Raw genomic sequence first — 24,955 nt, 5'->3', positions numbered from 1 at the left:
GTCTTACTTGTCTCCTTTACTCCATTTTTCTCCACTGGGTGGCCTATAGGCTCTTAACCTCTGCATTTCTTCTTTCCAGTGTGGCGGAGTTTCACTGCTCTCATCATTATCAGATTCTGAACACGAGCGAGAACGAGGTGGTGTATGGTATCGCTAGAAAAATACAACAGCAGAAGCAGAATTGTATACAAAATCCGTAATACAGTAGCGCTCGTACACAATCATCAAGGCTTATCCACGATTAAAAACAAATATCTGGGGGCAACCGTATACTGAGCATATGTTACACCCAAATCTGGAGATTACTTGCAGATTTTCTTTGCAGGTAAGCAAACCTTGCCAGAGGAACTCTGCAGGAAGAGAAAATGTAGGTACAAGCGGAGACATTGTTCAACTTGGAGAAAGAGCTTTTGTGACAGGAGAACATAGAGCCCACAAGAAGCTAAACTACAGCATCTGCCTAGTGGGCTTTACAAAATCATCTCCACTTCTACTCTTTCTGTTCTTTGCCATATAAAGGTTCTGCGAGCAACAGCAAACACTGCAATACATTTTGATAATATTTTTCAGTTGTTTATTGCTACTCCACCTTTTGAGGTCTCAGATTCTCAGCCAATTTATAATGCCTTACTATCAATCCCCATCTCCATTTAGAAGAGAAGCCTATATCACTATTTTTTGTTTTGATTCAGTGCTATTTTTATAAGGTAACTTGTTTATTTTAAAAAGAAATTATAACCATTTGGTGTGTTTTTAGCTCCACTCATTCTTTATTCATGTTGGGAGCTGTCCTGGATCCCACACTAGGAGAAATAGAATAATACTTTGCAATTAACCTCTTCATTCCTGCTTCCGCATCCAGGGACAAGTATGAATTTTTGTATGCAAGTGGTCAGCAAATAGAGGTAGCTTTCAAACACTGGCCAAAATAAAGTTCTCATGTAAGTTACAAAGCTTGAAGGGCGGGGGAAAATATGGAAAACATACTATTGTGCCTCTCCCTCTGATTTTTCTTCCAGATTTAGATACTGAAGGCTTCTGGTCATTCAAAACCGGGGCTACATCAAGCAGCTTCCTTAAATATTAAGAATTATACAGGTATAAGGAAAACAGCACTGGCAATAATATATGTTTCTTGCAGTCAAATGTTAAAGACAGCCCAAACTGAGCAAGTGACTCAAATGGCCACACACTTAATTGCATAGCTTTTTCTTTGCTAAGACACAGTTCAGAACCATCTGGTTGGCACTCCCTCCCCTCCCCAAAGTCAGTGGCGTAGCGTGGGTTGTCAGCACCCGGGGCAAGGCAAGTAATTTGCGCCCCCTAACCCGTGGATTTGCGCCCCCTAACCCCCAGATGTTGCGCCCGGTGCAGCCGCCCCCCCTGCACCCCCCACGCTACGCCACTGCCCAAAGTTACAGAATTTTAACCCAAGGTAAATGAGTCTCTACAGCTCCTAGCTGAGAGGTGCAATCACATACTGTAAAAACATTCCTTCATCTGGCTCCCCAGCTGGATCACCTGGACATCAACGTTTTCACTGGGGTACCCCCAAGAAAGACACCTCTTTAAGGAATCCAATAGAGAAGAATCTGACTCTTCCTGAAAGGAGTTTCCCCAAAGATGCTGAATTGCTATGAGACTAACCTGACCAGGGGCCTACACCACGTGGTCCAAGAATGAAATGGGCATGTAGGATTTCTTCACCCTTTGCTGCATATACCCCACTAGGTATGAGAGTAGTATCTGGGGACCAGGTTATAATGGTCAGGACATAGAGAGTTCATGATGAGGATCTTTCTAAACCAAAAGCTGGCTAGCATTCAGAGAAAACAAAAACTGGAATCCCATATTTTGTGACTATTCTGCACCCTTGCCCCATTTTTTTAACAGCAACTGGTATAATAGCTGGCTAGATGAGACATTTCTTCCATCAAAAAATAAAGACCTTGGTTTCCTACATGTAAAATACATTTTTCCCCCCAGCCATGGGAGTACACAAGCATCCCATCGAAATTCAAGCATATGAACTGCATCCCTGTAATGCTGAGGTATTATTGCAAGTTACAACATCCTCCACTAACTCCCTAACTGCAAATACAGTGGTGCCTCACAAGACGAAATTAATTCGTTCCGCAAGTTTTTTCTTCTTGCGAGTTTTTCGTCTTGCGAAGCACGGTTTCCCATAGGAATGCACTGAAAATCAATCAATGCGTTCCTATGGAGACCGTCCAGGGACAGAGGAGAAGCGCCGTGCGCCTTCCCCTCTGTCCCCTCTTTTGAAGCAAGGGGCGGAGAGGAGAAGATCGCTTCTCCCCCTTGCCGCCCCTTGGTTCAAAAGGGGTCCGGGGAGAGAGGGGAAGGCGCGCGCCTTCCCCTCTGTCCCCACTTTTGAAGCAAGGGGCGGAGGGGAGAAGATCGCTTCTCCCCCTTGCCGCCCCTTGGTTCAAAAGGGGTCCGGGGAGAGAGGCGAAGGCGCTGCGCCTTCCCCTCTGTCCCCGGAGCTTGTGGGGCTGGCAACGGGGAGAAGCGATCTTCTCCCCGCCGCCCCTTGCTTCAAAAGAGGTCTGGGGACAGCGGGGAAGACGCGCTGCGCTTCCCGCTATCCCCGGAGCTTGCGGCGCAAGCTTCGTTTTGCGAAGCAAGCCCATAGGGAAATTTGTCTTGCGAAGTAACTTGAAAACGAAAAAACCTTTCGTCTTGCGAGTTTTTCGTCTCGCGAGGCGTTCGTCTTGTGGGGCACCACTGTACACAATTGACTCAAGGATTGCTTAAAAGGAGCAGTCCCACAGAGAAGGAACAAATACAACAAGAAGAAAATTGTTGCATACGGCTCAGGCTCTGTATTTATAACTGGTGCGTCTCTTCTGAGCAAAAATCTGTTTTCCGGTACTGGAGGAATTTCTTCAGGACGGACCACGGGCTTGTCCCTCTTCGCATTTGAGTCCACTGCTTTTTCATTTTCTTCGCTTCTGTTAGGATGGCTGAATAGAAAGAGCAATTTAGAATACACAAACACACACACACAATTTTGGAAACCCGAATGAGAACTGCATGTGTCAGACTATATTCTGCATGTGACAACTTTCTACATCAAGTTTCCTTGCACTGTAAGAAGCTTTTCTCAAACTTAATAGCCTGATGATGAATCAAACTCCTACACTTTTTAACTTCCTGAATTTCTTTAAGTCAGCACAATTTACTTCTCCAGAAAAGCAGAGAATTAAGGCCTGCAGGTTATCTGCTTCTATTCCTTTAGATAAGCTGCATTAATTTACTCGAGGGCAAAAAGTGGAATTCAAAGAGCTCCAGTAGTGACATAGATTCCCATATGGAAGGGTATGCAATGAGTCTGTATGTAGGTTAAAGAACTAAGCAATCTGAGGGGCTCCCTCTTATCAAAGTGTGGTGTCAATGACTCTCCCCCGCTTCCCACTGTTTCTATGTTACTCTGTGTCATATACTGCTGTTTCTCCTCTATTTCCATAGGTCAGGGATGAGGAAGCTTTTTTGCCCCAAGGGCCACATGCCCACAGTGAGCAGGACCAGAGGGCAAAAGTGGGTGGAGTAATGAATGAGAGTTTTGCACTGTAGGGATGTACCGTATTTTTCACTCCATAAGAAGCACCTGACCATAAGGCGCACCTAGTTTTTAGAGGGGGAATGCAAGGGGGGAGAAAATTATTTAAAGGGAGCGCTGAGCAGAGCCTCTATGCATCCCAGGCTCTGCTCAGCGCTCCCTTTCACGAGCAGCGTGGAGCGTGTGTGTGGCGCTTGCAGGCTTTTCCCTGAGAAGGGCAGCCCATCAGTGATGGGCTGCCCTTCTCCCTTCTTGGGGAAAAGCCCCGATGAGCCCCTCCCCACTTTAAAGGGAGCGCAGCTCCTGGGGGCTTTTGCGGGAGGTGAGGGAAGGGAGAGAGCCGCGTTCTGTCACTTCCCCCACCTCCCGCAAGAGCCATGTGCTCCTTAAAGGCAGCGCGGCTATCCGTAGCTTTTGCGGGAGGTGGGGGAAGGGACAGAGCCGTGCTCTGTCCCTTCCCCCACCTCCCGCAAAAGCCACGGATAGCCGCGCGAAGCCTCCGCAGGGCAGCAGGATGAAGGCTCCCCGCTGCCCTGTGGCGGCTTTGCGCAGCTAAGCCAGAAGCTAGAACAGCCAGAGCTGTTCTGGCTTCTGGGGTAGCCCGCGAAGCCTGCATTCGCTCCATAAGACGCACACACATTTCCCCTTACTTTTTAGGAGGGGAAAAGTGTGTCTTATAGAGCGAAAAATACGGTATCTTCACACATCCCTCTCTATTTTTCATTCAGACAAGTGAAAGGAATAATCAGAGTTTAAGGATGCTTTGCAGCCAAGCAAAAAACACTATGGTGCAGGTTCAGTGAGGGGTGTGGCCTGGGGAAGAGTTACAGAAGCTATATATGGGAGTCAGGGGGGCATACTCAGCCCTTGGAGCTGTGGTCTTCCCTCCTGCTCCAAGTTCATGGGCTTTGCAAGAAGCGAGGCTGTCCAAAATAACAACTGCGGAGCGCAGAAGAGCTCACGAGTATTGGTGGAAATGGATGTTATGTTGTTTTTAAGAGTTGAAAGCTTCATTTTTGTTCTTAAAACCTCACAATGCTTTGCTTTTACAGAAAACCAAACCAGAGCCCTTCAGAATTCAGCAGCCACATTCTAAAGAGCTTCATGTTGTAAGAACTAGTTGTAAGCATGTAAAAGTTTTGGGCTTGGCTCTTTTTAGATTCTCCATTATAGCAAATGGGAGAACACAGGTGTTTGATTTTACAGAGAGTAGCTTGGAAACTCACACATAGGTCAAAGCAGAAGAACACAGAGCAACTTAGAAAGAGATAAGAATTTAAGAACGCACAGATACAAGGCAAATATTGAGACCCATGAATACCCCTACTCATTTTACTGTGATGAGCTTTAGCTTAAATGGTTAGAGCTGGTTCCTCAGTCCTAAGTGTCAGCATCAATTTATGTAACATGTCAAAGTCAACTTCACAGATTATGCCCTGAAATATTATTTCCTAATGCAAAAAGTCTGACAGTGAGACAGTTATCTTCACTGCAAGCCAAGAATCTTAAAACTTGGTGCTCAAGAGAAGCTTACAGGTCTACGAACAGAAGTGAATAAAACGTTAAAACCTTGATTAAAAAGCTTATTCATCTCTTCTTGTGATAATTTATTAGATACCTTCTTTGGCTTGATGCCCGTTTGTTCTTGGGTTCTTCCTTTTTCTTCTCTTCCCTTCGTCGCTTCCTTGACTGTTTAGCTTTCATTCTCCGCTTGCGTTTCCTTTTCCTACTTCTCTCACTCTCAGATTCACTGTCAGATGATGATTCTGATGAAGTAGACGAGCTGCTGCTGGAAGTATCTGAAGCTTCTGAGTGAGCAGACACCTTTCTCTTCTTCTCCAATGCTTAGGATGGGAAAGTTAATACATTTTGATAATTCACACTTGGAACATATGGATTTGCATTCAGCGTGGGTAAAACCACAAACACAATGAACTCTGGGGATCACGATTAGATCATTACACTTTTTTGTTTGTTTGTTTCTAAATATTTGAGATAGTATGCTAGTTCTAGCCATACTGATTGACCACTGGGCAGACATAAAAAGGCTACACTGGCAATTTGGCATTAACCAAATGCTAGACAATTTAATGCTGGACAATGCAGCCATGGTTTACTGCCATTTGCCTTGAGAAAATGCATCCAGGTACATTCATATAAAATCAATGTGCTGGTTATCTGTGGGAAGACAGACATTGTGCTATATGTCAGCAACTGATATTGTAAAAGTATTTAACTCTCAACGTCACCCCCAGCAAATATACATCTTAATTCCTGCCTTATTTTTTAAATAGCCCTGAAGACTTCTTTCATCCAGGTTCTTAACTTTTCCTTCCTGCTTTCATTTTCCTGTCTTAAAGAGGGCATAAGAATGGATACTCATAGTGTTTTATTGTTTAATGTAAAAACTGCAACTGCTGGGGGTACACGCACACAATATAAAAGACTTTGGGATGCAATTTATCTGCACTGGCTAGTCTAACAGTGCCCACTGGATCGTTTCTGCACAGGCATCAATGAAGTCCTCTTCTTTCCAAGGCCCTCCATAACATCTCTTTCTCTGGCCAGCATTTCCATCAGGGATCAGTGTGCACCTCCAAAACAGCCAGCCCCCCTCTTCTGTCTAGCAACCTGGTCCACAGGTTATGCCACTGGTAGTGATGACTGTGGTACAAATGAGGCCAAGGGCACACTGGGGAGAAAATGAGCACCACACTCGCCTGTGGGAAAAGTTATGCCTACATCTGGATGGATCATGGTCTTATGCAGAGTAAAAAATAATAGGCCGTCTTAAAAAACAAAATCATGACAAGTAGGGTGCTGACAGACGCATTGTGTTATAGCAAGGGTGGCTAACACACGCCCAGAGGCTCCATCCAGCCTCCAAGGGATTTTCTGTGGTCCCCTACTCCAATCTGTCTTATTGTTATTATTACTGCTCCTATGGGTCCCCTGTCGTGATGCCCTAAGGTTTGTAGTAGTCCCTAAAGGGACTATGTGCCCCCAGTCCATTTTGTCATTTAAAACACACACAAAAACCTGACCATTCCAACAGGTCCCATGCACTTATTCTATGATGCCAAAAGGTTTATGACCCCAAGATAGACCAAGATTTGTCTTTAATTGTTAAAAATTAAATGACCACACACCCATCTATACTTTGGCCCACATGAGGACTGACCTCTTGGCCTGAAAATGGGTTAGGCACTCACGCTATAAACTCATTCTATGTAGGCAACTTTATCATGAAAATGTCCTGTTTTACTATGATTTAAGATTAGAAAATTTGATCCATTATTTAAACATTTAAAATTTAATAAGGAAGCACACTTCTACTATTCCTGTATTATTCTAGGTTTAACAATTGAGCATTTTCCAATATGCAGCCCACATTCTCCCAAATGTAGCAACACAATATGACCAAACTCAGCATAATGTTACAAAATGGAAACATAGCAAAAGCACGTAAAAAAGGGTTTCTTTACCTTGCAGAATACCTAGATCTAATACAAATTATGATATTATCTCATAGATTTCGAGGAAGTATGCAATGGCTTACCATCCTTTGCCGATTTTGTAACCAGCAACCCACAGTCAATAACTCGCACATCTGCATATGGCCTGCTGGCAGTATCAGTTTTCAGATTTTCTATTTGTTCTATTACTTCAAAACCAGAAATAACCAATCCAAAGACAACATGTACACTGCAGAAACAGAAGATGCAAAAAAGTGCACTGGTTTATATGCCAGCAGTAATTGCTTGGAGCGACTTCATGCAACAAATGTTATCCTTAACACAGAAAATTCATTTAAAAAGAGGTTGTGTTAAGAAAGCTTTAAAATTATTGGCAAAATGCAGAGCCAATATGCTATGCCCTGTTACATGTTTTATGTCAGACACATATGGAGTCACACATTACACACTTTTAATTACACACATAGGTTGTTTTTAAGGTGAAGTAAATTGGGGTTTTTAAAAAGCAGTTTTTGCCTATCCTGCTCATTTTCTTTATGTGTTCAGACTGTCCTTCCTACAGCAACCAATATGTTTCTCATGTGAATATCGTAAAGAAACTAGGAAAGGCATTATTGCCCTTTTAATTTTAGAATAACAACTCTAAATGATCTTATATGATACAAGGATAAAAAGTGGGGTGGAAGAACAGAACCACCATGTATAATTTACAGAATCCACTGAACTTTTGGACTGAGCAGAGATTTGAACCTTCCTGGTTTAAAAGTCCATGTTCAAGAGAAATTTCCAGTTGATTTGGCCCAAATGGCCCTAAAGTGCAAGAATACAAATATCTATATCTTACCCATCAAGATGAGGAGCAGGCTTTGTAGTTCTGCTTAACATCAACATAAGATGATTTTTTTTTTGTGTGTGGAAAAAATCAGTTGTTCAGATGAGGAGGTAAAAAGGCAGAGTGGCACATAAAACAAAAAAGGAAGGAAAAAAACAGGGCCAAGTTAATAATTTTTTGCATACAAAGCTTAAGATTCTTATGAAATTCAGGAAATGGAATATATTTCAATAATTACTATTACTACAGCATAAAGCCACACTTCAGTTATTCCTCCAGGCGATATGCATGCAGACAGAGCACATACATTAACAGCTCAGTTCCACTCTGGCTGATATTGGGCAAATAACTGTACATGTGCACAAATTTCATCTATTGCAACAAGATTCATACTGCTCTACTGCACAGCATTGCCATCTGGTTCTTACCAATAACACTAAAATGCGGCAATAATAATTTAGGTGCCTGTATCAACACCGTATGCTACACAAAACTTTAATTATTAGACAAAAAAGGGGATAAAATCAGTTTCTGCAAAACAAATTGGTTTCCCGCTATTCTTCTGGCTCTGCAAATCAGCTTCAAATCTTTTCACTAGAGACTGGTCTACAGCCACTGTTCTAGAAAAGGATCGGTAAAATTTATAGACAGTCAAGTAACACCAAAGGCTAGCACTGAAATCTTGTTGACATCTAATCACAACTAAGTCCCACTGAATTCAATGGGGCTTCCATCCAGGTAAGTTTGCATAAGACTGCAGCCTTAGCTGAGACTCTTAATTTATTGAACTCCAAGTCCTGTTTCTGTCTACTCCTACAATGGCTTGTATTTTAAGGAGATTAAAAAATAATAATCAGGAGGTAAATGCTATATTTGAAATTTCATCCCTCCAAACACTACTAAACCCTTTCAAGTCATACATTCCAACAGTTCCCATCTGTCAATGGCTCAGTAAGAGGATGATACAAAAGATTTCAGGGGAAAGTTATAACCCAAGTATAGCGCACCCCCCTTCTGCATACCACACAGAGAATTTTTGCCACCAAAAGCAAGAACCGCCGCTGAGTTCATTATTTTGATTAAGAGTCCTCCTCCTAAGTCCTCTTAACTTATGTTCCACTCTTCAAGATAATCAAATACTCCTGTTAAAAGTTTCCTATAAACCAGCAGCTTCGTTATCAGGGTCCACTGTTCTTGGCTGGCTTTGGTAACCAAGTCAAAAAGCAATGCTTGTTTGAGTGCCTTGCCTGAACAGCAGCCAAAGGAGCCCTCTACCTCCCTACAGGAAAGAGAGGTTCGGAGCTTGCCCATTTGGTCTCTGCTTGACCAGGGTACTCATGGCACTGTCAACCAAGTAGCAGCCAAGGACTCTTCCAATTTGTTCTGGAGTAATAAAGGGTGGCAGACTTACTGGCCTGGCCCTTCACTGTGGGAAGTGGGGCAAGACTGCTGTACAGCAAGACTGGGACCCCTCAGTCGCCAGACAGCAGTGGTATACAACATGGTGAGCAGAAATGTGGAAGGAAGGACAGAAAGTTTTGCACCACACAAACCTAAACGTGGGAAACCTGTGATTTGCTATACGTCCTGAAAGACGCCTGGCTACCCCTGAGCAAATGCTTACCTTTCAGAGAACTATCCAGAACAGTGAATATTAAGCAGGTGGTTACGTGTTCCTGACACCAAAGAACATTGAAAAACTAGCGAAGGAGCACAATGTGCTACCAAGTATTACCTTGCTGGTACTTGGCTTTGGGCATCCTGTTATGATTACTATTGTTCCAACTATGTTGGTAATGCGCAGCCAACATCCCACCAATATTATGTATGTATGAACCGCCCTTTAGTAAAAGGGATGATCATTCTTTACAGAGCTCAAATGGTGCAGTATGTGATATACAGGAACTTGAATTACAAGTTCGAGTTTTACTGCATCAATGGATGCACTGGGTAGCTACTGGCAAGTCACTCAGTCTCAGTTCCCTTATCAATAAAATGGAACCAATCTAGAAGAGCTGCTGCAAGGATGAATAATGCACACTGTGAAACAATCCACATGCTATGAATTAAAACAGAAGTTTAAGACAAGTTTGATTACAATTCATAAAATAGCTACCAGAAACTGCAGTCCAAACACCACCAGCTTCCAAATGGAAGTCTGATAATTAACTATTAAGGGTTTGAATATTTCACCATAAAATAGTATTTCTCATCTAAATGTTTAAGGGATTTTAGAATATTTTCACTACACAGACATTATTAACATTTTCAGGAAGGTATTGAGGAAGACAGAAGTGCTCTGACCAACAATTAGAATAATTTTTATTTGTTTATTTATCCCCCTCCCCGTGCTTTAGATATTCTGATAAACTTGACACTTTGTATTTGCATGTTGTTAAATAAGATGGCAGGTGCCTGTAAATACAATGTTTTAACCAATGTTCCTTCCTTCCTTCCTCTGGAAGTCCATTATAGAATTGCAGTTTAAGAATACAAGCTGGTGATCTACCCATCCCACACATTTTCAAAGGTGTAAGCATAATTTCATCCTAGTGAAAAGCACTGCATAGAGAATGTTGCTTGTTCCTCTTCCCCAAAAAAGCAAAGCAATTAGCTTTCTACAAGTAATTAACATATTTTGATATTCTATCACAAAATAACACCTTGGGGTTCCCCCCCCCCCAAGCCGAGAGAATGAATACTTATTTAGGGGTTAAAATAGTGTTGTCATATAGACCAAACTGCTCTGCTCAAAACTGGTACTTCCCCCCAAGAAGAACTTCAATACAACAAGATTTAATGCACATATGATCAGAAAAGGACAAGAAAGACAGGAAAAAAGAGAAGAGAAAGAACACAGCCTTAGAGGAATGAGACATTACCTTTGGAGCGCACGATGTAACACTGTTTCTGTAAATTTTACACAAAAATGGCAAGAAATAAATTGTAGTACAATTCCAGACAAAATTGAGTCTATGTTTAATACAAATTTAAAATATTTTTCAAGTGAATGCAGTTTTCAAAGTGTATGCAAAACCAAGAACACTTTAAAAAGAAGGGCTCTAAATTTTCTTCATGTTCATATTTAGAAGGTTAAAGTAAGTTGAGGGTTATGCCAGTAAAGATATGTCTTGCTAATGTACTGAAGTGTCACTACAAACAATATACTCTATTAAACCTTTGCCTAGAAAAGAACTTTTTAGTGAAAATTTTCAAGAGTATGCAATGCACATGTGTAGACTTCAGTGTAAGTGATTTTGGCATCTGAGGATGAATTTGTATTGTACAGGATATTATGGGTTGCATCCAATGCAAGTCCAATGCAGACTCCAAGTAAACCCACTGAAATTAATATACATGACTACCTTAGGTCTACTAAATTAAAGTTAGCTGCAACCCTATACCCCTGTTATAAGAGACCATTGAAAGGAAGACAAGCTAATGAAGAATGTTAAAAACACAAAAGTCCATACTTTCTTGAGTAACTATGGACACTCATTTTAAAGTCTTTTTCACCTGACAGAAAGAAACTCTAGCAGTGCAGAAAACATTATAGGCAGTAAAGCTTTAACATACAAAAAAGCCAATCATATGAAAAGAGACAGCATTCCCTAAACTTAACATTTTGTACTGGAGGTGTTACTGTTATTCTTTCAATACATCAAAGAGTACCAGCAAGCATTTTTGAAGAGATCCTTTATCACTTATATTTATTTAAAATAATTTATATACCACTTAATTGTAAAAACGTCTAAGCGGTTTACCTGAAATACAATTCACTACGACTTACAGGCCTGGAAGTCCTTGTTAAGGACTTCCTGTGAATAAGCAGTGTTGTGAACCAGCATTCGCTGATTCTTGGGGGTGGAGAGAATGAGAGCTGGCCTGCACGTAACGCTAAGCCAAGGCTTGTGGTTTGTTCTTCTGGTCTCCAGTCGAGGCAGAGCAAAACGAAACAGGAGTGATTCAGAATTATGTACTAGCAGACTGCTTATTCACAGAAAGGCATTAAGCCACAAACCATGGTTTATTGTGATGTGTGTATCGGCCCATGTGTCACACCAAACACACTGGGTCAGTTTTATTTGAATTTACTCATTACAGCAATTCAGCTGTGTTATTCAAGTTGAGCTGAACAGAACTGTTTTGATGTTAAGAAAGTAGGAATCAATCACTTCTTAATGGTGTGAGAAATATTGTAGGAGAGCTACACTAAAAGACCTTGCACCGTGAAATTAACTGCTCCAAGAAATGCACTACTGTACATACACAGAAACTTTCATCACAAGCAAGACCAGGGTACACCAGCTGTAAAATCCATTGCTTTAGATTTCTCTTAGTAGAATGCCACCGTCCACAAATGAAAGCACAAAGTAGAAAAGTCACAAGGTGGAACACCCCCTAGCCTTCGCTCCCAAAACACAATCCCTGTCTACCATAGCTCTAGCATCTAAAAATTTTACCTCCCCACCCTCCAACTACATTTTAGAAAAAAGCTGTAGAACTGTTCCAAATACTTGCAGCTGTTCATAAACTAAGCTTCAGCAGATTTAACTGCAAGCCAGTTGCATGTTTGGACAAACACTGAATTCTTAAAACAGTGTTTAAAGGCCAAATATTTACTTTTTTGTGTGTGTGCATGCACAAGTGGTAAGGAAAAATGTGCATTCACATACTCATGCTATAATCTATTTTAGGTATCCCCTGAGCTTGTGTGCACCCAGCTGAATATTCTAACACCCTCCACCACCTCCCTTTTAACAGCAGATCTTCCTCTAGGGCATATCACAAAACTTACTTTTGGAACTCGACTCAATTCCAGAACTGCAAGGAACTGTGGAACCTGGACAATATGGCTTAAAAGCTGTACTTCCTGGCCTGATTGAAAACACTGTAGCTCAGTATAGAGCACTTAAACACATCCTTATGAGAATAGTAACTCACAAAAATATTTACAAAACATTGGACCAGGATCCTAACAGCTCATAGCGTAAGCAGAATATCTTCCACTCATAGGGAAAGCTTGCTGATTTTTTGTTCCAACTACAGTACTTCATTCTGTGTTCCTAATCTTCAGCAAGAGATTTTCGAGGGGTGTTTCCACAAAATCCCCCCCTTGTATGCAGGAGTCCCACATGTGCTCCTTTAATTCTTAGAAAATATATCTTTACTTTATTTAAAAAACCAAAGCCACAAAATGTGTGGGGCTCCTGGTATAAATAGTAGTTTTGTTAATAGTCTAAGACTGATCACTTAGTGCACTGGTCACAAGAGCCAACTTTTTATCCATGGCTTTGGGAAGGAGCCTGATCTGTTCTGGAGTTCTCTGTTACCCCAAGGGCCATTGGCTAGAGGGGCTTCTGCCCCTGCTCTGCCAAGTATTGACCCATGTGGGGAGGAGGTTTCTCTCCATTGATTTGCACAGATGTGTGGGTCTTCCCTCAAATCATTGTGAATGGAATGCCCTACAAAAATATTTCAGTTTTTAAGAACTAGACTTGTCAGTCAACAATACCCTCCAACCTGTCCAATTCTCCTCTTGACTTCAGAGTGTTAACCTATTCAGCTTGGTGTTTCTTTCTCTCTCTCTCTCTCTCTCTCTCTCACACACACACACACACACACACACACAGAGAGAGAGAGAGAGAGAGAGAGAGAGAGAGAGAGAGAGGCACTCAAAGTTTACACAGCAACTCAAGAATTAGAGATCTCTGTCTGATCCAACTTGAGGCATCTTGTTAAGGCCTTAATATAACTCAGGGGTTTGAAAACCTTACCTGAATCATCCCTATTCATCTCTTAATTCAATAACTACACGGAGTCAATGCATACCCCTACAATCTAGTGTGTGCTGAAAGTCAGTCTGCATCCACCTACATAGCCCTTTCAGACTGCAAAGCAGAGGTGTTAATTCTATGGGCACGGAGGAGAGGTGTGAACACACGAAGATATTTCAGAGTGTTTCCTAGATTTCCAAAAGGTGTGTTGTTTGTTTGTTTTTAAAACAGAATTCAAGAGAGAGATATTTCTGGAGTGTGTGCGCGCACACACACACATATGCAAAAAATTACTGTTTGGGGAGTTCACTGGAGGTAGCTACTTAGAGGGAAGCACCTAAAAATAATGTTAGCACACTGCGCTTAAAAGGTAAAGGTACCCCTGACCGTTAGGTCCAGTTGCAGACGACTCTGGAGTTGGCGGTCATCTCGCTCTATAGGCTGAGGGAGCCGGCGTTTGTCTGCAGCTTCTGGGTCATGTGGCCAGAATGACGAAGCTGCTTCTGGCGAACCAGAGCAGCACACGGAAACACCATTTCCCTTCCTGCTGGAGCGGTACCTATTATTCTACTTGAACTTTGACGTGCTTTTGAATTGCTAGGTGGGCAGGAGCTGGGGCAGAACAACGGGAGCTCACCCGGTTGAAATGGATTTGAACCGCCGGCCTTCTGATCAGCAAGCCCTAGGCTCAGTGGTTTAGCCCACGGCGCCACCTGCGTCACCTCTAAATTATAATAATTTGCATCCATGAAGGCTCGGAGCTTCAGCTGCAATTCTGTGCACATGGAACTCAAGATGTACAGGAGCTGTTGTAGCTCCATGCTGCCTCTCTGCTCAGAGCAACACTGCTGACCCTGATGCAGCAGGCTTCTTGGGAAGTCCCTTCTGTACCTCATCTGCACCAACTACTTGCTCTTTCCCTGTGGATGCAATGTGCTCAACACCAGAGCACTCAACTCCTGATTTCGAAGTTAACAGCTTTCAATAGCTGCACAGAGGTAATACAGAGGTCACTCTGCTCCCCTTGTGCCAGAGATGCATCCATCTTTTTAAAACTCATAGAGCCTAAGCTACACAACCCTTTCCAGTTCAAATATCAATAATGTGTAAGGAGCCCCCAGAAAAGATAGCAAATGATTACAGTCCTAGAAATATGACAACTACTGGGATCAGTTTCTATATGTATAAACCTGAGAAGCGTGTCTACATAAAATTACATTTTCCCTGAACTCATGGATTAGAGTGAAATATAAACCTATTTATTAAGAGCATTTTACAGAATTAAGACAATTTACAACTCTGGTGTTGGCCGTTATTAAAAGCTGGTCTTTAAGATCCAGCTCCTAATAGTTTGCCTATTAACCAAACAATCCTGCAGGTAATATGAAAGAAACTTTAGAGCCCATTGGTAGCTTCTTGATCAATGTACTATCAGTTGTTATTTCTCTAGTTCAGATAAGCTTAAAAATGGAAAAAGTGTGAGCAAGAGAGAAGGTAGCAAGGATAGTGAACAAACTGCTTGTGCTCAGGACTAAATATACGATTAATCCAAGTGTTCAGTTTCAAGAGAAGCCATCTTTCTGCCAGACTAGATAAACAGAATTCACAACAAACCTACATCTCTTTGCCCAATGAAGTATGAAGGAAATCCATTTCCAATCCTTCTTCTAGTTATATTCAATTTCCATTTTTCGGACTTTTTTTTTAGAAAAGGAAACGACCTAAATATGCCTCTTATCTGAACTTCATGAAGGCAGAGATATCTTGAAACAAGAAGAGTCTAGTCCTGGACAAGATACTCCTTTAACTCGGCTGTGAAGCGCCATTCATTCTTACCCAACAAGAAAGATGGCAAAGTTTATAAAGTTTTGAATAGCGCAACCTGGATTGCAATTCTTCTAAAGCACTTCTGAAAACACACCAGCTTGAAAACAAAAAACCCAGATCCTCCTAAACACAAGTCTACAGTGAATAAAACTTGCGTTTCTAAAAATGTTAATATAAAATAATGGAAGGTATTTTAAATACCGAAAGGGGCACATTGAAAACAGAATGACTGGGAAGTCACTTCAGCTTAAGAGCTATGCAGTACTCACAATATTTTTATGAATCAGGGATGAAGTTTGTTGACGAAAACTTGTGAAGTACATTACTTTGCTGTTCAGTTTACCTGTCCAAACTTTAAGCGATTTAAGATGTGCAGGATAACCCATTTGGAATGTCTGTACTATGTTATGATATCGAAATCTTTTATGATAAACCTAAAGTACTGTCAAAAGAAAAATTCCCTTCAAAAATTTATTTTACGTTTTGCAATTAACTCTGGTCAATAAGATGCTTTGTTTTGTCTTCTCTTCCCTTTTATTGTTATCTTCAGAATGCAATAAAATGATTGTAAAAACTGTCATCAAGATGATCAGTCAGCTAGCATACATGTATATTGTACTGAGTAGTCTGCTTTGGATGTTTCTCCCTATGCATTCAGGAAATCCATGGAAAGGAGCAAGAAACTCTGGTCCCATGCCCAGTATGAACATTCCTGCTTGCTCTACTCCTGATTATATAGAATCATCTAATCCAACTCCCCTCTATGGGTGTCAAACAAAGGTCTCAAAAACAGCCTCTGTCTATCTAGCTGTACATGTACAGATTCCCCTTTTAGACCTTTGCAAATGAGAGAATGGAGGGATACTTCTGATACAGGCTTTTTAACAGTTCTGAGCTGAACTGGGACAAAATTTGTCCCAGAAGTGGGATTTAAAAGATAATTTACTTGAATTATTTCAAAAAATACTATTTTTATGCTACAGAAATGCCAAGCAAATTCAATTATTCTAGAAAAAACATACCTAAAAAAGAACTGTTTTCTGTAATTTGTGAGATGAATGAGTTTTTGACTGCACTTTGCTTTTTTCTGCAACAAATACTTTTGATGGTTGGTTTTGGCAATACCATCTTTCTCATGAACAGCGCTTCTTCATTTAAGAAAACTCAGCTCTCACATTACATCTACTTACATGAAAAACTGGGAACCATTGGTATGTTTCCCTCTGTTTGCCATCGACAAAAGGAATGCTCTATCATGTTTCAGAATAAAGTTTTCATCTGTTTCAAGAAAGAAGAAAAGACAGGTTAGTTAGCTTCTCTGGGCTGAATGAAGTACTTCAAAAAAGATCAGTAGCTTAACAAGGAGGAATTCTCCAGCTGTTCACCAGGGAAATTTGAAAACTACATAATAAGAGCAGATATAGGTTGTACAATCAACAAATTCGTTAAATAATACTTAGGAGTTTTGTTGTTAGTCATAACAGCTTTACAACTAAAAAAAACAAATAGATTTTATCAAGCTGCCTTCGACTGTTAGCCTGCACATTGGTCCATTCAGTCTAGGTCTGTTTGCACTGACAGGAAACAGATCTCTTGCAAATACTGGTATCTTGGACATGCAAACTATGCACACTATCACCAAACTATACCTGGATTGTTCAGTCCAACCCTACTGACTATGGAGAAGGGGGTCGGGAAATACCATAGGGCGGCTTTCCACAATTTAAGAAATTCAATGGTCACTTAATGCCCCCTTTCCTTTGTGAAATAAGACAACATATTTGGCTGACTCTAAGTATAGCCTTCTTCCATTCCAGGACTTAAAATGATGACAGCCCCCCTGGAGTACTAATAAATTAGCAATATATTAGCAACAGAGTAAGAATGGTGCTGGGTGGTAGTAATTCACAGACCATTAATGACCAGCATATTAAAAAGCTGAACTGCATAATTGCAGTGAGGGTTGGATACTTTTGTTTATAAAACCTGCCTTGAGTGCAATACTGACCATCTACAGAGAAAACAACACCCAAAACACATTATCTCTCAAAACCCACTTCAGTACAGTTTTTCCACCAATTGCAAAAGCGAATGAAAATAATTTCCACAAAACAGAAGAGAAAGCCCTGTGCCCTCCTTTCAAGCTTTGGTCTGAGTATGTCGTTAGGAGTAAAACGTTAATCTGATGAAGGGTATAGAGGAGCCGAGCAAAACTAATTTTAGTCAGATAATCCCTTTCATATGCACACAAAAGTATAATTATGGCTGAACTGTTAAACAGCAAAGCTGCAAATACACAGTACCATAATATTTGTACTTACCCATCATAAAATCTTAGAGAAAAAGAACCAAAAACCTTTAGAATAAGGATTTGTCGATGCACTACTCTTAAAGACCAGTATCTGTTGCCACCTAACTATATTTAAACATCCTTAGAGTTTAGCTTTGGTAAGCATGTTTTGATTTGGTGCATATTCCAACCAACCACTTTCAACACAAGTTTGCAACCAATATTACAACCAGAACCATCCAGTTTCTGTTTAAGAATCAATGACTAATAAGAGGAAGCTCTTGGAAACAGTTCATTCACAGGTTTAGTAAAGAACAAACATAAATGTATTGCTTCTATGAAAAACAGCTACATGCTGAAAAATATTTTGAGAATTCAATATACATACAAACCTTGAAAGGGTGGGGGATAGGGGAAGGGGAAATGTTTCAAGATAAGTATTTCGAATCCCAATTATTTCTTTTGCCAAGGAGAAGACCACCTTAGAGTCTCTCAAACTATATTTAGGCTTTTCTCCAAACTATATTTACCCAGCCACAAATTCATTATCAGTGGTCCAAATGTTTATTAGGAAGGGGGCAGGGGAACAGTTTGAATTTGTGTTGAGCATTTGTCTCTTACCTTTTCATTTTGCAAAAGACCACATTCTCTATAAACAAAAGAATATGTTGACAGTTTTAGGCAGGAAGATAGGAGTTGTCATGAATCAAGTTGCCTAGCCTCCATGCTGAAGTCATGTTTAACCACTACATTAGCCGCAATAAGTTTTGACAGTTAATGCTAACATTACAATATATTCATTTACAAGTCATGCACATAGATAGTATCCATGCAACGTTACTTTCATGCAAAGGTGATCTAAGTAGACCTTCTCATTAAATGCATCATGAATAAAAACTCTCAAAACTGAAGCAAGAGATCAAGAATTATTACACCTTACCTTTAAAATATCCTCCATAAACAGATTCACCTCCTTTTCCATTACCTAGTTGTTTAAAAAGTATGAATTAAACCATGTCAAAATGGAATTATTCACATGGTTAGTATAGTGATAGGTCTGTGTATAGGTATAATTCTGAACTCTTGATGTGTAAAAGATTAAATAGGACCAGCTTAGTTAAATGTTTTAATTGCATAGTTTATCATTCAACCTCATGGTAAAGCTCAATTACAGAAAGCTTACAGCTAAATCGACTATCCAAAACAAAGCTAACATACAAGGATGGAAAGTTGCCCCAACACTTTGTTCAGAAACATGTATTTCACAGCTTGCTGTTGCAGGGGAACCACTGGCCATGCTGACTGAGACTGATGGAGTCTAACACCTGAAGGGCTACAGGTTCTCCATCCCTGCCCTAAATTTATTTGACACCAAGCAAACTCTCAGCAGTGGTAGACTCAGGCCAGAACAGAAGAGCAGCCAAGTGTGCTAACTGGCATGAGCCTACGATTTTGAAGGGAAGTACTACAAGTCCCCTTAGAAGAGGCAAAGGGGGAACCTTTGTAAATATTATTGAAATGGGGCCTATATTTTCCATCTGGCATGGGTGGACTTCACATTTACTTTCCAAGTAAGCCTAAAGGGCAGGATAAATGTAGGCGTTTTGAAGCAAGGATAAAGAAACCCACAGCAACCAAAGTGCAGTTTAATGAACAGAGCAGTAGTGGACATTGACACTCCAATTCTGAACATATTATCTAAGTGCCACTTAAGGGCACTTCACCTAACAAGATTTCTTCACATCTCACTTGTGTGAACTTTCTGTGAGATGGCACATATGATTACCGCATGTATGTAATCCACTAGATTTACACTCAGCAGATTATGCACAACCATATGAATATTTCTGGCAACATTTGAAATTAAACAAATTGTCTTGTCAGTCAAAACACATCTGTGCCCAAATTCTAATCTGAACTTCTTCATGCATGAAGAATGCTACATGATAACATTCAGGAGCAATAAAGTTCTTACACCTGTGACTGCCATTAAGGAATTTTATCATGTCTGGGCATAGATGACTGACATGCCAATGTTTTAAATCTCAGATAAATGCAACAGCCCTGTTTAGGGAAGCTTTTAATGTTTGATGGATTACTGTATTTTAGTATTTTGTTGGAAGCCGCCCAGAGTGGCTGGGGAAGCCCAGCCAGATGGGTGGGGTATAAATAAATTATTATTATTATTATTATTATTATTATTACTATTATTATTATTAACAATCAGCATCTCATCTTACTATTATATTGCTTTGAAAATGGAATAATTTTATTTATTTCTTTAATTTGTATACCACTCTTCCTCCCAAAGGAGCCCATGGCAGCAAACACAACAGTAGTAAAACTTCCAATAAAAAAATAAAAAATAAAAACCTAATTCTAAAAAAAACACTACAAGGCAAATTTCCTCACTACTTGAGTGGGGCAGGGGTAGGTGGGGGGGGGATCATAATCTCTCTCAGACTCTACCTTCACTGAAGTCTCCTCCTTGTATCATGAAGTTTTTAACCACACGGTGGAATGTGGAGCCTTTGTAGCAGAGCTTTTTCCCAGTTGTTTTTCCAATTCCTTTTTCCCCTGCAGGGAGGAAACATATATAAGCTACTATCTCAAAAATTCCCAAAGCAATAATCTTGTTCTAAAGTTGAACAGAAATACAGAGCCAAGCATTAACACACTGCAAAATAATCGGGTTTATAGATAAAAGGAACACAGGTACTTTTTTACTATATACACCAAGATAGAGATTTGCCAATTCTTCCCTCAAGCTTTAACACTGCAAACGAGATGTGGCCAACTTCTAGGCTTTTAATGATCACATCAGCATTTTCTTCTTCTATCACTTGGCAGATGTTGTTTCCCTCCAGGGTTGTTTTCAGAAAGATTAGGAGAGCTTAAATAGGATTTAATCTCCTGGGCTCAAGAGAGATATCACATTCACATTACCACAACAACTCCCATTTGGCAGATCTCTGGTTTTCAGTGCAAGGAGTAGAAGACAGTAAAAAGGGGTAACAAAACATGCAAAGAAGCCTCCTGTCAAATGCACCTCTGTCAGCAATTGTGGGCACTGGAATGAAGAAGCCACAAGTTACCTGAACATAGAAACAATTATTCAATAATGGAAATTATTCAATTATGGAAGAAAAGATTACCTGTACATAGGCAGAGAAAGTTTTTGCAAGTCCTTGGACACACATCAGAAAAAAGTTGAAATATGATACGACCAACTGTAATAAGAATAAATATATAGTTACTTTGCAATTTTGTAATATCCAGGATAAAATAGTGACATTTTCTCAGTGATTGTAATTCCATATATTCTTGCTGGAGATAAACAAAACACAATACAAGTTTAGTTGTAATTATTTAAAAGGTAATTATTCGGAAAGTTTAAATGCAATGGCAAAAACAGAAGACTGAATGGATATGTATTCTGTCTCTCTGTCAGGAATAGCTGGGGTGTGGTGGGGTGGAATGTACAACCAGAGAGTAATGATGTGCTTGATTACCATTTTTATTTTCCACAGGTGATCAAGGAAGCCTGATTCTTATGCAGGGCTAATATTGATCCAAGTTATTATCTGTTATCCTTTAGTACACAACAGACTTAGGCAGTGGAGGGAAAAGGAGCCCAGGAAAGCACCTACTACAAAGTCATTTCCCCAGAATATCTTCACTTCCTTTAGAACTCACTGATATATACTGTATTTTTCGCTCTATAACACGCACCCGACCATAACACGCACGTAGTTTTTAGAGGAGGAAAACAAGAAAAGAATTATTCTAAACGAAACAGTGGATGTATGATTTTTGTGGTTCATGCTGTGGCCACAGACATGTGATCTGACGGTGAGTTTGGAGTAGCCCAATGCAAAAATCCTGAGGAGCCATGTGGATCCATGTTTGTAACCACATTTTTGCACCACTGCGGCCCCAGGCAACAGTGGGTGCGTGATTTTTTGGTGCAAGATGTAGCCATGGACATGCTATGTGATCTGATGGTGAGTTTGGGGTGACCCAGTGCAAAAATCCTGAGGATCCATGTGGATCCGTGCTTTGTAACCACGTTTTAAGTGGGGAGGGAAGGAAAAGCACTCAAGGGACAAGGAGCACATGTGGGGTGGGTGGAGAAGGATGCTGCTAATAATGAAGAAGAGGGGTATAAGGGAAGGAACCAACCGGACAGGACTCGTGTAAGCGGCTCCTCTCCTCTCCCGCTTTGCTCCTTTAAAGCAAGCAGGCTCTCTGTCCCTCTCTCCTCCCCACTCAGCGGCTCTTCTCCCGCTTTGCTGTTTCAAAGCGAGTCACTGAGGAGGGAAGGACGGGGAACCATGGATCCTGACTGCAGCAGATCCCCCCGCCACCCGTAGGCATTCCCTCCATAACACGCACAGACATTTCCCCTTACTTTCTAGGAGGAAAAAAGTGAGTGTTATGGTGCAAAAAATACGGTAGGTTGCCTTCAAGAGCCCTTGGTACTTTAGTACTTATCAGCAAAGCAACTTTTTCATTTGCGCATTACCTGAAGCTAGAAAAAATGCAAATGTAAGTGCTTCAGTGAATGTTAATAACAGTAGGTAACTGCACAGCCTGCTATAGCCTTCGTGTGTCCTGCGAGTCAGGGCACGATAAGAACGAGTAGGATTCGTGACCTAGGACCTGCCTTTGTTGGCTCCTCTATAACCTCCCCTCCCTGCCAATAAGCATAATGGCATTAAAAAGGGAAAGACACTTATGACTTATCATAACTGCTACTCTGCAGTGGAGCTTTGGATAAACCTGTGAAGAGTGGGTTGATTCCGTGTTGCCGTCCCCAACAGCAGCCATTAGCTTACACTCATTCAACCCTTCTATCTTTTCCCAGTTGTGCAGATTCCTGGCAGCAAGGAGAGGAGGGTTGAAGGATTTTGACAAGTGGCAGGAAGGCGGGCTTACAGCTTCAAACATTCACCTATGTGGAAGTGAAATGCACCCCCCCAAGACTTGAGTAACATCATAGGCATTTTCAACTGGAGAAAGTGGAAAAAATACTATCTCAGTATCTCAGGTGTATAGTAAAGGTAGGATTTTTTAAAAACCTGAATTATAGACCTATCAAGTGTATATTAAAAAGGTAAGTCGTTCACAACAAAGACCTCCATGTGAAGAGAAAAGTAAAGCTTAGTCCTTCCTGATGCAGAGGTAACTTCTTTTAAGTTGTAACACTTCAGACTGCAAGACTGAATATTCTCCACACCAAGAACAAATGAGAAACAAAATCCATTCATACAGAAAACACACGTCAGGGACAAGGTATTTTGCCTCATTTTTTTTCAGCTGACGCTTGTGCAAACTAAGCCTGGGTGTTGCCCATCTCGTATCATTCTTCCCCACCAACAAAGATCAGGAACTTTCCACTCAGCAATATTTTGTTCCTCAGTACTATGAACCAAATACAGAAAAGTCTTTCTGACTACTTGGGAAAAAATTCACACCACTACTTTTAAATTACTGACCGTATAGTCTTAGAAATACTTTGAACATTAAAGTAAATGTGAGGGTAGGTGGAGGAGTATGTAGTATATCAACTATACTACATTACTGATTTTAGAGAGGCCCTTCTTTATAACTTAATTTGAAACAAGTGTCCTTTACTTTTTTAAAAAAAAAAAGTAAAAAGATTTAATACATGTTCTAATCAGTTCATGGGGCATACTTTTAGAACAGACTCAGAACAGTATTCTGTAGAATGACTATGAAGCACATGAGGGTCTTTAAGAAAACCCTGATCACCTAATTGCTTCTACAACTCCGAAATATGAATCCTTGTACACTCTGCCACTTACTTCAGCTGCTATAATAAAGTTATACTAGGCACCCACATGAAGTCTGAGAACACACAATTTAGAAGTAGCCTTTTATATCTTTTAATTTTCTTACAATGACATGCAGACATGAGGTACTAACACCACTAGGACTACTCCTAAAGGATCTAATTTAGCACTATGGTAATTAGAATATCTTTAAAAGGTAAAGGGACCCCTGACCATTAGGTCCAGTTGTGACAGAATCTGGGGTTGCGGCGCTCATCTCGCTTTATTGGCTGAGGGAGCTGGTGTACAGCTTCCGGGTCATGTGGCCAGCGTGAACCAGAGCAGCGCACAGAAAACGCCGTTTACCTTCCCGCTGGAGTGGTACCTATTTAATCTACTTGCACTCTGATGTGCTTTCGAACTGCTAGGTGGGCAGGAGCAGGGACCGAGCAACGGGAGCTCACTCCGTCACGGGGATTTGAACAGCCGACCTTCTGATCAGCAAGTCCTAGGCTCTGTGGTTTAACCCACAGTGCCACCCGCTGCGTACATGCCAGTAAAATCCATTTATCTTCTACTGTAGGCAAGTCAAAGTGGAGAGATGGACAGTCTCATCTGAAATCCGTCCCTTCTCCTACTTAGATTTCCTGTCAGGTATACGTCACTAAATATTGCTTCTTACCCTCAAATGTTTCTTGCTCCTCGAGCAGGATGCTTCCCTTTCCACCCGAAATCACTACATACTGAAGAACTTACCAATGTTTTTTGAAAGAAGGTTATCACCAAACAGAAAAAGTGCTGAGCCCGTTTTATTATTCTAATGTATAATGTTTGCTCCATTAAAAGTGCATGAAGCAGTAAAAAAAGAAACTACTGCAACCACATAAGGCAAAAATAACCATAAAAAAATCAAATCAATATCCAAATACTTTAAAAGTAGTAACAATAAAACAAGACACTGAACAGAATCCAGAGCAGCATAGATGTTTCTGAAGGCCTGATATTTCTGGTAAATTTTCACTTGTCTTTTAAAGATTAGCAAGAATGTTTCAGACATCTGCATAGATCATTAATCTATACTGCACATACCATTTTCACTACTGTGAAATCTGGGCAGTATAGCAAGCTGAGGTGTCTATAGTTGGGGGTCACCAATACAAAATAATGACCCCCCACTTTCCCCACATACTGGTTACCACCATTTCCCTAAGCTACACTACTAACTTCAGCTGCTCAACAAGGACAGCTCAAGACTGCCTTCCAGATGTGACTAAAAGCAGAGTCCAAAAGATTTTGACTAAGAACAGATCATTCATCCATTCCTATAGCACTCTGTGTGAAGGAGAATGAATAGTACAGAAGTACCACACACTTGGGG

General features: G+C 40.7%; 1 protein-coding gene across 5 annotated transcripts in view; it reads right to left on the bottom strand.

The window, feature by feature from the left end:
* Window positions 1–24,955, bottom strand: part of NKTR (natural killer cell triggering receptor) — a 37,811-nt gene that overhangs the window by 9,624 nt on the left and 3,232 nt on the right. For 2 of the 5 annotated variants that reach the window (XM_082192154.1, XM_082192155.1), the window contains exons 3-12: window positions 20,938–21,012; window positions 20,252–20,359; window positions 18,723–18,767; window positions 16,683–16,770; window positions 7,901–7,930; window positions 7,140–7,285; window positions 5,199–5,424; window positions 2,832–2,984; window positions 988–1,075; window positions 8–153 (exon numbers count right to left, since the gene is read on the bottom strand). In XM_082192154.1, coding sequence (XP_082048280.1) covers window positions 8–153; window positions 988–1,075; window positions 2,832–2,984; window positions 5,199–5,424; window positions 7,140–7,285; window positions 7,901–7,930; window positions 16,683–16,770; window positions 18,723–18,767; window positions 20,252–20,359; window positions 20,938–21,012 — 1,105 coding nt within the window. Of the gene's footprint in view, window positions 1–7; window positions 154–987; window positions 1,076–2,831; window positions 2,985–5,198; window positions 5,425–7,139; window positions 7,286–7,900; window positions 7,931–16,682; window positions 16,771–18,403; window positions 18,686–18,722; window positions 18,768–20,251; window positions 20,360–20,937; window positions 21,116–24,955 lie in introns of those variants that run through there. The other 3 variants (XM_082192153.1, XM_082192156.1, XM_082192157.1) reach the window with 3 other exon arrangements.

The sequence above is a fragment of the Podarcis vaucheri genome (genome assembly GCF_965113315.1).
Source record: "Podarcis vaucheri genome assembly, chromosome: 12".
Lineage (NCBI taxonomy): Eukaryota > Metazoa > Chordata > Lepidosauria > Squamata > Lacertidae > Podarcis > Podarcis vaucheri.
Note: the sequence above shows the minus strand (reverse complement) of the source record. Positions and strands in the feature narration are given on the sequence as shown.